Source organism: Anser anser, assembly GCF_964211835.1.
Source record: "Anser anser genome assembly, chromosome: 1".
Classification (NCBI taxonomy): Eukaryota; Metazoa; Chordata; class Aves; order Anseriformes; family Anatidae; genus Anser; species Anser anser.
In genome coordinates, this window is record NC_139720.1 from 90948302 (window position 1) to 90961924 (window position 13623).

The following is a 13623-nucleotide window of genomic DNA, read 5'->3' on the forward strand; positions in this document are numbered from 1 at the left end:
GTCTTCATCTCAACCCACAAACTTTTTCCTCTTTCCTATTCTTCCTGTTTTCTCTCCACTTCCAGTTGAGGAAGGGAGTGAGTGAGTGGCTGAGCAGTAATCCACCTGTTAGCCAAATCATTGCTGTGTTGCATGGTATTTTCTTTCCCCTCCTCTCTCTTTAAAAAGCAAAAGCAGGGTTTGAGGGCTCCCTCCCCAGGATAAGTGCATTCTGTTCCCAGTTAACAGAGGTTAGCAAATACAGGACATAAAACACATGAGAAATAAAATTGTTTTATGAAACGGAGTATCACTGCTTTTTCAAATTCATTAGCCATTAAATGCATGTTCCCTATATAAGAAAGTCTGAAGGTTTAACAAAAAAATATCTTAACACAACAAAAATGATAGCTTTACTTTCAGGTTTCCTTGAGGGGCACCCCAGATTCCAGGTCAGCATCAAAGGTTAATGAGACAATTACTCCACTTTTGAACTCTGTGGAGAAATGTACTTTCACATACGTCCACCAGAAGTGACCATTGGTTCTGAGCCATCACTTTGCATGTATTAACTGCTTTTAAGCACCTTCGTTTCATCTCCTTCAAGTAACGTGTTAAAACATGCATGTTACTTCTTTCTGACCCAAGTCAACATAATACCTACATTGATTAGTTTCAGGACATTCTATTTCTTGCCCTTGCCCTGGCTTTCAGACCAGTTCCACCTTCTCATTTTTCCCACTACTACGAAAACCACTGTCACAAATCACAGCCTTCTCCATTTATTGACAAACTGTCTGTGACACTTGGTTTTACTCACATCATTGTCTCTCAGGGCTGTGGCTTCCTCTTGCACATTTGTTTGACAGCCTAACTTTGCTCCCCTCTCTCCAAGAACCCCACAAAACCAGGGGCAGCTAAACCTTATCTGTGACACCTCCTTCCTATTCCCCCACCCCAGCCCACTGGGTCTCAGATTAATGGAAAGACTGCACAAGACGTACACAACAGCCTCAAGTCGCAGCTGAGCTGCTTACCTCTATTACAGAGATTGCATGGAGAAAGACAAGATACCAGCAATTCAGCTTCCTGGAAAAAAAATAAAAAAATCATGTTGTACCACACAATGCTAAACTAGATGAGAGGTAGGGAATAGCTTGCTTACTTCAGGCTGCCTAAAAGTTAGGCGTATAAAACCAACCTTATTTTCCAGACTTAGACTATAATCAACAATGAAAGAAAAGCATTCAACACAGAAGATGAATCATAATTTCACCTTTGACTACAGGTAGAAGAGAGGCAATTATTTTAGATTTGAACAATCTTCTACAAAATCCTCTTTATAACAGAAATCTTTCCTTTCTGACCATGATCAGTTCAGAACCAATCTCTCTTCCTTCTTTAACTGTTAGGCTCCTAGATGCAACTTGCAATTATCAGCCCACTGACTTATTAGGTTGTTCTAGAGAGCTACAAACCTCAGCATGTCCCTCCCCCCCCCAACTGAACATAAAAACTGACACAGTTTGCCCTTATTTCAGGATCTCCCTTTACTAACAAACACCTAACAAACTGCACAAAAACACAGAAGAAATAAGAATCCACACACAAAGCAAGGTGAGTTCTACTAAAACCTGTTTTTGGTACCTACAAGAATTCTCTTGCATGTTGCTTTTAACCACTTTTCTTTAAATCAAAACCCATGCAAAGCAAAGTCTTAATATGTCTGCAAAGATTAAAAAATGGTTTAAATGATTTATGATAACACTTGAGAAGGCAGTCATAAAGCTTCTTGAATCAATTTTCATCAGAGCTGACACAGACTAACACCATAAAATTGCACATTTTGTCCTTTGAATAATTTCTTCAAATTACAGCCACGATTACCTTCAAGAGAAGAAAACATTTTGACTGTCCTTTTAAATAACTAAAGTTGAATCAGAAATTCAGCTAGGCTTGAACCTAGAGAATGTCTAATACCTATGCTTTCGATAAACGTGTACTGATAATAACTAGTATGGTATTTGTACTCTACAAAGATCTGCATACACGCAGGTGAATCATTAACATTTTGGATAGATCTCTTCCCTCACAGGAGAGGGAACATGCACAGATGTCTCTTGAATGTTCTGGGAAGTTTAAATTGTGAGCAAGTTGAAATTAAGCTTTTACAAAAGTACGGAAGTGGATGACAATTGCTTACTAAATAGTAAGTGATTAATAGTCATCTGCTAACTTATGTTTTAGCATCGGCTTTGCACCTCCTTCACTGAATAAAAACCATGCTGCTTACTTGTGACATCTCGGCCATCCAGACATGCACATTTAAATCATAATGCTCATACTTATTTTTCTTCTCCTTGAACTTTTCCTTGATTTCTCATTCTTACCAACGCTCAACTATGCACTAGGTGCCTCTGATGTAACAAAAATAGTTTCCAACAGACAAAATCATCTTGGAAATCAGAGGCAATTGAACTCTCTCTTCAAAGATCCAGACACAATACATAATCGCCATTGACAGAGCATATAATCTGAAAGGAAGCAGCTGACTGCCTTGCATATCAGCTTCCCTGAGCACTAATAGAGCTATTTTGCCTCGCCTGTGCAGTCTGAGAACAGCTTAGTTATTCGTATCTCCATCAATTTCAATTAAAGCAAAAAGGCTAAGTGAGCATATCTTTCAGCCGCAGCATCCATTTATCAGTCTGTGGCATTTTAGGGACTGACAAGACATGCTATTCCATCAGTTAATGGTCTTGCACCACTCGCCTCTTCCTGGGGCCACCAGCTAATTTTACTCTCAATTTCTCTTTTGCTTGCATGAGACTGGACAGCTAAGTGTGGCAGGGAGCAAGACAAGGAACATTGATGCAGAATATATCATTCTACTAGATTATCCTAGTGCTAGAATATGTTGTCCCTCTAAAAAATAAAACCATGGGATTTCTCCAATATTAAGGTTAACCTGGTACGCCTAGAGCCGAAGCCAGTGATAGCACCTTCTACAGAAGTCAAGCTGTGGCAGCACTTCAGCCAAGCACAGACAACATGTGTAGATTTGAGGTGATGGTATGTGCTGATGTGGAAGCTCCCATCTATCCGAGTGCTCAGTCCCATGTTCTTGTATAGGCCAGGACTGAGGAGAATTTGACTGGTGAAGTCAAAGTACCATCGTCAAAACCTATGTGCTACATGGAAGGTGAGTATCACTCTTCCCAGACTTCTATAGCTAGCAGTCAGTTGCCTTAATGCACGCCCAGCTGAAAAGAGGTAACCGTTTACTGTAAGAGGATGAAAGAAGCATCACTTACTAGGACTGCAGCACCTCCCCCAGTGAGCACTAGGCCCAAAGCCTCCACAATCCTCCTGCCAGCCTAGTTACCCATTAGCCACAAATCAAGTTCGCCATTAAATAGCAATGTAACCTGCTGGTGTGCCTTTCCGCAGTTGTGTTTTCCTTGCAATTAAGCAGGGAATATATTCCATGACCCATAAGAAAAACACAGCATGGGAAATTTAACTCCTTATCTTCCTCTGTCTTTCAGAAATATGTCCAAGCCCCTCGCTTTCAGCCTTGGCCTTTCACCTCGTTTCTGTTTCTCTGATATTACAAATAGGAGGATGGAACAAAACTGGGGGGGGGGGGGGGGACAGGAATTTTTCTGCCTCTGTTTTTTCCACCTAAAAGAATTCAGCATGGCATTTGGGTTACCTACACCACCTTTTCTCCCCACTCTATCTGGTCTCAGTGTCTTGTGATACTTATCATCCAGACAGTAACAGCCTACAGCAAGCACTTGCTATTTTAAGCTGGTTTGGTTTTAAAGCAACTAATGCAAATTTATCTGCTATTAAACAGATTTTCTCTTCCAAGTTTTAAACAAGCTATTTCACTCAGTTTCAACCTCTTCATTCAGGGATTATGGGGCAGCTCAACTTACAGCCCCCTAGAAGTGACACGGGGGTCACCAACACTGCTGGTGTCATCCCTCATCCACCAGAGGTTTGATAGCTATCATTACTTATCAAAGAGAGCTACTGAGGTTAAGTATGTTTTTCAGTCCTTTAATTAATAGGGAGGGACACCAGGGAGTTGGCATCATCAATTTGGCTAGGAAAAGTTTAGGCAAAGGTGGTTTTAGTGTTTGATTTGTAGCTAACCAAGAATTGCACTGACTCCAATTCACTAAATCACGCATTCTAGGTTCAAACTTGTTTTTTCCCCAGAGATGCTCCTGATGTTCTAGCTAGATCAGTGCAATCCCCCCTGACCTTGACAACTTTGAGTAATTGCAGGCAACAGCTCTGAGCTGCAGGAGCAGTAATCTTCATTAAGGGCTCTTAAACTCACCAGCTTGGCTGACTGCAGTGTGATAACAGGCAGAAGTTAAGAGGATCTGGACTAATACAAACAAAAATGCAAGTCTAAATACCAAACTTGTTACTATGATCCCTATAAGCTGTATTTGTTTCTCCTCTGTCTGCTTCTAGGTTCTACATTATAGAGAAGACCATTGGTATGTTGCTTACAGCAGAAAGGATTCAAAACATCAGATTTGGTCATGACCTACCTATGACAGTGTCCTTATGCACTCATGGTTGAATGACAAAGTTGCAAGAATTGAAGAGTTGTTTGCACAAGGGAGAGCTACAGCCCTGTTGGCTCCGTTTGAGATGCCATCACATTCCTGACTAAAAACTGATACCATGTTTTGAACTACAGCTCTGGGCTTTTCTGTTTTGTTTTTACCTTTAGTGCCTGCTGTGTGGAAGTTCAGGAGAGAGAAGGCCTTGGGCCTCCATACAGCCTAAACTCAAGGTAGCTGTGTGCCTTCCTCTAGCACTGTTGATCGATGGAGCTGTGTAACATAACATCTCTCAACAACGCTGCTTGAGACAGCTCTGTGGACAAAAGGTCTACCTGAAGTTAAAACACTTCATATTTCCTTTTCAGAAGCAATCCCTACTCCGTATTCCATCTTCTTTCAGATAAAGAGCCTGGGGTTCAGCCCTCTCAGTATTAGAGCTGATACATCACAAAAGGTAAAGTGGAACTATAGAAGACCATTAGGGAAACAAGTCTGATCAGCAGTTTGCCAAACTGGGGGAGCCACCTGAGATTTCTTTAAGGATCAGTACTAGAGGATCAAAAGGTTAAACACAAAACAGACATAAATCATGTGTCTATGAGCACAGTGCCTAGTTGGTCACAAACTACATTTGCCTGCTGTAGCAAAATTTCAGTGTTTTTTGCTGTCTGAAAAGCAAAGGTCCCCATGCTGAATCCTTTGTGTACTATAATACTCAAACTCAACGAGACTCTGGTGTTCCTACCTTGCTAGGGAACAGATTTGAGCTTCTGTGCTTTGGCCTCCAAATACAGGGAGCATCCTATACACACTTCCAGGTTGATGCGTCATCTTCCTACTTTTTGTCTGTCTAAATTTGTAGGGGATTCATTTTAACAGGCAAGATAGATTCCTCGTGGTGTTTTATGAAGTCAAAAGAAAGGGAGAAACAATTTAGGATCATCTGAGATGCTGAGAGAGCCATCCTCCTAACAGCTTTTACTGCCATGGCCACATAACAACCCAAGTAAGGCAAGAAGTGCACATGCTTTTACATGGACAGCCTGGACCCATCCTTACATAGCTTAGGACCTTGCACATCCTAATGGCGCCTTGTCTCTCAGTCTTGTCAGTAAGAAGTAACATGTAGGGCTGTCCAAAGTTCCTCCTGCAGAACCATTACCAGAAGGCGGCTGTAAGGGCCCCACTACACTCTCACATGCTTATGCTGAAGTGATTGTTTTGTTGGTTTCATGTTCAAGAGACCATATTTCTGAATTTGTCCCAGACTGATCATGTCTCAGGCTTTCTTTCATACCCACAAAAGCTCCATATCCACGTGTTTTAAGAAGAAAAGATTTAGACTCCAATTTCTCTGTGTTTCTTGGGGGAGATTGGGGAAGCTGTGTATAACAATTCCTACATTTTAAGTTGGTTAGAAAAATGAAGGTTTTTTTTTTTCTTCAAAAAATCTTAATAATACATTTCATTTTCTCCTCCTAAGGATTTTAAAGGACTCCCAGACACCACAGTGCATCTCAGAAGTGACTTGCATTTTTAAAGAATCCCAAAGGAGAAAACATGATTCATTCTGTAAAACATCATCAATAGCCACAACCTTTATCTCAAAGGACAAAGTGTAGTTACAAGCACCCAGCTCATAAGTAGTGTTCTATAAAGAGCTATTTTTGGAGTCAATTTTCCTCACCTCAAGGAGCAAAATGGTTTCAGGGAAGAAAAAAAAAAACCACAACCCCACACTGTTCTTTTGGAGGTTCTGGTTTCCTTTTGATTGATAGACACTCATGAATGAGTAAATCTCAGAATGAAGACGCTCTGATGGGCACTTGCTGTCCTCTGTTTCTTCAGATCAGTAGCTCCCACCAAACATGGGGACAGATCACACAGCAGAGCAGCTTCGCCTGCACAGAGGTGAGGCTCTGGAAAGAACACATTCATTTTGCTGTGCTTTCAGTCTTATTTTTAGATAGCCAAGTAAACAAACAAGTGCCAGTTCTCTTCAAGCAAGGTACATTAGCGGTCTCAGCTATGAGCAACTTCCCACTAATGCACACCAAGATCCGCCCTCCCTCATTGCCAGCCAAGATGACAGAGCCTTCACCCTCACTTGCTAAACATAGGCTTAAATCAGCAATATTAACTGGAAGTATACAAGCGTTGGCCAAAGGGACAAATCAAATTCAAGACCCTTGATGATCTGCAATGACAGAAGGAGTGGTATTGATGACATTAAGTCTGTTTTATGTTTCCATCTGCAGAGGTCATTCATCTCCACCTCGCAAAGGTGGGGATCCTCCTTTTTTCATAAAGGGCATCTGGTTCCCCCTCCTAGCAATCCCCTCCACTCTAGTCTTGTTTCCCCTGAAACATATTTTCCTCTGCCCATCTTTCCCTGTGTTTCAAAGTCTCTTTCAAGCCTCCTCACTGGAAAGGTAGGTTTAAATCCATCTGTTCTTCCAATTAATTTACTTTCTAATTTGACTTTTTTTTTTTTTCCTTCTTCCCAAAAAAGCCCCAACGCTTATATAACAGGCATTTCAGTAGCAGGTATGAAGTGTTTGCTTTCAGGTTTTTCTTTCCTGTCAGACCATTCTCCCCCTTGCCTTTTTCAAATCTAAAACAAGGAGTCTAGGAATCAAAATAAAGCCTTGGTTTTATTTGCCCATTATGGGGTGTTGCATGCGTCACCCCTCATATATGGGAGTCACAACCACTGCAGTTCAATTCTGTCCATGCTCTGCCATCCACAGTGTTTTGCTTGGGGTTCACAGCTCACCTTGTCACTGCAAGCAAAGAAATCCAGCTGTTCCCATCCTCCATTTTCAGACTCTGAGACTCCAAAAATAGCACTGCAAGGAAAGGTTTTTAAGCTTAAAGCATGCTAATGGCTCTCAGATGGCTTCAACTGTGAATCTTATACCTAGAGTACAGATGAAACTAGCAATATCATTTTAAGAAAGTTGTCCTAAAATACAAGAACAAATCACTGCTTTTATTTTAAAATTACTATGAAGTAGTTAACATTTGCCAAAACTGTCTTCGAAACTAAAGATTGATTCTAGATGAACCCTAAGGTTTATGATTCATCCCATTACAGCTAGTACACAGCCACTTAAAGAAAGCAGAAAACATTCAAAACTGAAACCTCCTTCCTCCATACCTCCCACTTTTATAGAGGACAGTGTTTGTACTCAGTTGAAGGACACAAACATCATCATTCCTCCAATTAAGTGCTCCCTGGGCCCATTTATCTCCTTGTAATAATCCAATTTGGCTAGATGTACTTGACTCTGGTGGGAGTGCAATTCACAGAGCAACTGCAGAAGGTAGTTCTTAAGGGACTCATCATGTTACACAGAGGCAGACATTTTAAATACAGAACATATTCTGCTAACGTGAAGTTCACATATGCAACCTGCTCCAGTGACACTGCAGTCCTATGGCTTGCTTTTATTTCATAACTCCCGCTTCAGAAAAAAGCAAACAACACAGAAACAGTTTAATCATTCATGGCTTCATTTTACAGAACACAGATGCTGCTGAATTTTATTGTAAATATTTTTTTTTTGTCCTCATCCTTCACCAAGTATATAAAGGAAAAAGGAGTAGTATAAAAAGAAAAATAGCCACTTACTACAAATGCATTACTTTTTTTTTTTTCCCCCTCTACTAACTTCTAGTCAACTGGTAACATGTGGGGGTATCCAGAAAACATAGAAACCTACCCCAACATTCACCTTCATATAATACTTCTCTTTGTTTGCAGAAAGGTTATAGCAATAAGTTGACTTATTAATAAAAAAAAAAAAATCTCTATTTTCATTGTACTTGGCACCTCACAAAACAGCTCAGACTATGGTAACAGGTCTGGGGGAACAATGAAAATAACTAAACATGTCACAGCAGGAAAGTAACTTTAGTTTTATCCAAAAAATAACTTTTATTTTCAAGTAAGACCTCCAGAGCTACACAAATCACTTCCAAAACATGCACTAGGATTTCAGTTTCAAGCAAAAACATTTCTTAGTTGCATTAAAAATATCTTAAAAAATAGATCCCTTTGATACAAATGATAGGGACCTAGACTGAACACATAGGAGCCTGAAAAATAATTCCTGTGACTTAGGAACCACAGATCTGTTCCTTAAAACTCACTCTGCTGACCTCGGTGGTGGCAGTCAGCACACCCTGGTGCGAGCCTTGCCCCAGGGACCAGCTGTCCTCTGCCACCAGCAGTTCCCACAAGGGCCAGGGGAACTCAGGAGACAGATACCTGCATACAGCCTCACTCCTACTTGCTTCATTTTCAGCAGCAGCCATGCTGCTCCTGGTTAATAGCTATTCCATCAACATCCAGCAATAAAATGCACTTAATAACAAACAGCCAAGAAGGATTAGCAGCTGCTTTGCTGCATTCCCAGCAGCTCCTGCCCGTGTTGTACCACCCAAGGAAAACTGTCTTTACACTACAGGAGAAAAAAATATACTTCAGGAGATACACAAGACCCTGAATGTTATTTAGGTTACCTTATCTTTCTTAAGATGAGGCCTAAATCTTTCACTGCATTTTCTTCATACAATCTAGCAAGCAACTCCACCCAACTACAGATTTTTTTAAACTCCGACTTTTCACCAGCTAAACCTTCTCCAGCTGCTACTAATGTGGGGGCCCAGCTGTAGACAGTTTTCCCAAATACACATCTGAGGCAGGTGGGAATACAAGAAATGCTGCTTTGATTTAATACTACCACCACAATGGTAGCGTACTGTTTGATTTATCTGTTCTGTTGTGGCAGTTGAGGGGAAAAGGTCTCTCCAGAGGGCATCAGGAAATGACAATCACTCCCGGCACACGGACATCCTTTGACATCCCTCTTATGCCTTCCAAGGCTCTACCTGAAGTACTGATTTTCTATTTGTCTCAAAACAGAGGCTGCACTAGCACCCAAGCACTTTAATGCCAGACCTGTACGGATGTGACACTTCCCCAAAAGATGGAGAAGTGTTCTTGTCCCCTTAAACCAAGGGCTGAACCCACAAAGACCAGTCAGATGCTCAGCAACCCTTTGCCGTGAAGGCACATCCCTGGGGCGAGGCGCGTGAGCGTCTTTAAGAACTGATCACATCTACAGGGATGTGTGTCAGAAGGAACTGGAAGCGGCAGAGCTACCTTTTATCTGTTATGTGTGGGAGCTAATACAAAGGTACTCGGCACGAAACGTTGACTCATAATAACACTAATGCAAAACCTGCTCCTATCAACAATCACTGCACATGTTTTTCCTTCTCTCTTTCTATGCTTTCATAAAAAAAGATGAGAGAAACAAAATATTTAGATGATTGTGCAAACACAAAAGCTCTCATGCACCTGGCATCTTTATTGACAAGACAAAAATACGTACCCTTTATTAAAATTGGGTTTGGAGATGTCCAGTTTTCTGTCTCTGACAGGCTGCTGCCAGGTACCTGGCCATGCCTCCTCGCTCTCCAGTGCCGCCTCCTCGGGCCAGGGCAGATCGGGGCCCTCACTTGTGATGCTGAGCATCGCTCCTGAGCCTGGGCACGTGCTTCAGCCCCGCCACGCAGGCTGCAGGGCACCGACCCACTGGGGCACGGGATTTAGTCATGCCAAATAACCGAGTAACGTTTCTAGCAAAGTGAGCCATTTCATAGAAATTTCATTAGGGAGAAAGGTCACCGCTCTAATTTCCTTTATAAATCCAACAGGACTGCAGATAAATTTATTTCTGTATCCGAGAAACAGCATTATATCTTCACTTGAATGTCACAGCATCATGCGCTCTGTTGTCACATGAGCACTGCAGGATGAGAGCAGAAGAATTACCTCCCATCCAAGGCTGTGATTTTCCCCCACTGTAATAGTTAATACTTTCCTCCCATTTTACCTCATGAATTTCTATTGCTCGGGCTTAGTCACAGAGCTGTGGTGTTTTTATTTGAGAGATTTGGGTGGGAGGAACGATCTCAGTGAAGTTTAAGTAGTTAAATGTACTTGTTCGAGTGGGGAGAGCTGGTCACTGTGCTTCTTTCCTTAGTAATTGCCTGTGCTGTCCTTGTGGCCATATAACAGGCCTTTTCTGCAGAGCAGCAAGACCCACTGAGAGGCAAAGCACAGGTTTCCTGTCAAAAACATACAGATTTCCAGAGATAAGTGCCAACAGGATTGCCAGTTGCTCTCCCTGCGTGTTTGGGGATGGGGGGTTGGGGATTTGCTTTGCCCACCCGGAGACCCTCACTGCCTGCCTCAGGAAACACCACGGCAGCCACAGGGTGGGCTCGGTGCAAGTGGCTGAACTTATTTCGTCACTCAAGGTGCTCACTGCCCTTCTCAGCACATATAAAGCTCGTTTCTGTTAGGATATACTTGCGCACCACCAATCCTGTTAGTGCCTGAGCTGCTCAGAGCGTCAGCATTAAGTGCTTTCATACAAGAGAGGCCCAGGCAGCGAGTTCAGACAGTGCAGCTGGAGCCAAACACAATCGATTACAGCCATGGAAATGAAACTGATGCACTGAGCCCTTGTCCTTCCTTCCTGGTGGCTCTGTTTTAGCCTCAGCAGCCAGGAAGGCAAGCGGCCTTCACCTGGACTGGCGGTGGACAGACTGTGAACCCCCGGCGAGGGCAGCTGCCTGCTGGCAGCCAGTTCTCCTCACGGAGCACAGGGGTGCTGCTCAGCACAGGCACGCACAAAGCAATGCCACGGGCAGGTTTACTGAAGAGAAAAGTCTCTTCGTGCCATTCACCCTCACTGGTTTCTATTTAAAACATGCCACATTGTGTTAGCCTAATAGTCCTCAAGCTCCAGCTTAATTGAGCCAACTGACCTTAATATTGACTTTATTTGTTGCATTTTCTTTCTGCTCTCATTCCAAATGGGGATAAACTTGGATTCCACACTCAGGTGTGTGGCTTTCCTCACTCACATGCCTGTGGAGCATTCTTACAGGAGGCCATTAGATGCCACCGTAACATTAAAAAGAAATTACCGAGCGATTGTCCTTAATGAGGTCACAGTCATGAAACCTTCATGAAGGCAGATAAATGCCTAAAACACAGAGGCAGCAATGCTTCAGGTGTTACTGGTCCTGCCTGCTGCTGGGGGGGGGGGGATGACATTTAAAGCACTTGCTCACAAAAATATTTTGTGTTTCTTTTAACCAGGGTAGCTGTTCAAGATAAAGCCAGGCTTCACAAAGGGTTATAGGCAGCGTGTGAGAGGGTCTACCTTTGCTCATATACTTGCTGTTAAATTGAGTACACAGCCTGAGGTGAGATGTTGCTCAGCCGATATATAACAGAGCTAAACACACACCCCCAGGCACACCGTCACACCGCTCCCTTCAGTACATGCTCAAAGCTCTTGCTCTTCTTTTCCTCCCTTTGTGAAACCACGTTCACATTTCGTTCACATTTCAGCCCCCCGCCCCATACCATGCCGTCGCAGAGCTTTCAGTTCTCTGTGATTTATGAATTGCTGAACATGAGCGTAATTATAACCAGTGCGTGTGCAGCATTTGACATTTCTTGAGTGCATCTCTACCACTGACAACATGAATGCACTGCTAATGCATATGCAGGCTTTTAGTAGGAATAATGCAGAAGGTTGTCATAGAGACTAATTAGGCTTGTGGGAGACCCGCCTAAGTGTTTTTGATGCAATAGAAGCAAGCTTGCAGTGATTTATTGTTAATATAAGAAAAGCCATAATGTTTCCTGTCATCTTTGTTACTAAACTATCCTTGTGCTATATTAATTTACTTCTTATCTTAAGATGTTCGTAAACTTGGTGGCAAGGATGTTTTACTAGGGAGACATAAAAACCAGACCATGTTAATATTTAATTAATAATAATGTTAGTATTTCTGTATCATCATATGGGAACATGGAAAGATAAGGTTAACCTTCGGAGCACCTCCTGCCAGATATTAACAGATAGATAGCCAGATTAGTTTGACGGTTTTAGGTGATGAAAGTGGTTGTTGTGAGCTGGGGTAAAGGCCAGATTCCAGGTATCACTCGATAGCATTGTTCCCATACTAAACAGGTCCTGTGTGTGCAGCCACAGCTTGCAGATTTTCTTTCCTGGAGCCCTAGCTCTTGTTGCTTATATGGGGTGTTAAACTTGCTGTCTTTTCACTGTGCAAGCATACAATGTTTTCTATAACCTCGGTGAGGCCATCAGACTGCCAAACCTAATGAAAGCACATTTAATCAGGGAACATAGCTTTGATGACAGGACATTTCATTGGTGCACAGTCTTTCTTTTGCTGGGCCATGCCTTATTGCAACAACTGCAGATGCAATTGGAGAGCAAAGGACAGGGGCCAGAGAAAGCAGCCGGGCTCCAGCGATCTCTCTAAGTAGCCTCTGTTTTTGCCACTGCCAGAGGCAGAGCACTGGGATAAGTGGTCTGCTGCTCTGCCAGGAGGTCTGCCTGCTATGTTGAGGTGGGAGCTGCATTTGGCCCCATCCCCTCTGCTGGCTGTGAGCTCAGGAAGAAAATCTGACAAAGAAGGGCCGACCAGGGATGCCATAGTGCAGTGTCAGGAAGGCAGAAAGCCAATGGTGTGCCCTCGTGAATGCAATTGGCACGTGACACATAAAATGGTGCTTCCAGAGAGAAGGACATACAGGATGACAATTCTTTAGCCTAATGGAGGGGAGGGACCCAGGCTGGCATACTCAAAGATGGCTTCTGCAGGTTGTGTTCCCTGTGGGGATGGTGTGGGGCAGAGGGGTCAGGCTGTGAGCCTCTCTTACCCACACAACAGGTCTTCCAGCTCCTCTCATCCATCTGATGACAATACAGCCGTTTTGTCTGTCACAGCTGTGACTTTCTAGTCTCTGTGAGGGGAAGATGGCTGCTTTTCATGTTTGCGCTCTCCAAGGTGAGGTTGTCTTGTCAGCCTAGAGAAGTTCAGTGAATTTTGTTTTTTCTTAATCACTTTATTTGCTTTCAGTAAGAAAATTTTTATCCTATTCACATTACACCTAAAGTAGTATATAGGGAGAACATACATGTTATACTTT

At 42.7% G+C, this 13623-nt stretch overlaps 1 protein-coding gene across 23 annotated transcripts in view; it reads right to left on the minus strand.

The window, feature by feature from the left end:
• Positions 1-9260, minus strand: part of TMPRSS7 (transmembrane serine protease 7) — a 46105-nt gene extending 36845 nt beyond the window's left edge. For 5 of the 23 annotated variants that reach the window (XM_083837426.1, XM_083837433.1, XM_083837432.1 and 2 more), the window contains exons 1-3: positions 8736-8866; positions 7348-7420; positions 1017-1068 (exon numbers count right to left, since the gene is read on the minus strand). Coding sequence is in view for 12 of the 23 variants with exons in the window: in XM_083837424.1 (XP_083693550.1) it covers positions 1017-1068; positions 7348-7420; positions 8845-8891 (172 nt within the window). In the remaining 11 variants the exon portion in view is untranslated. The other 18 variants (XM_083837424.1, XM_083837445.1, XM_083837430.1 and 15 more) reach the window with 13 other exon arrangements.
• Between the last annotated feature and the right edge of the window lie 4363 nt (positions 9261-13623).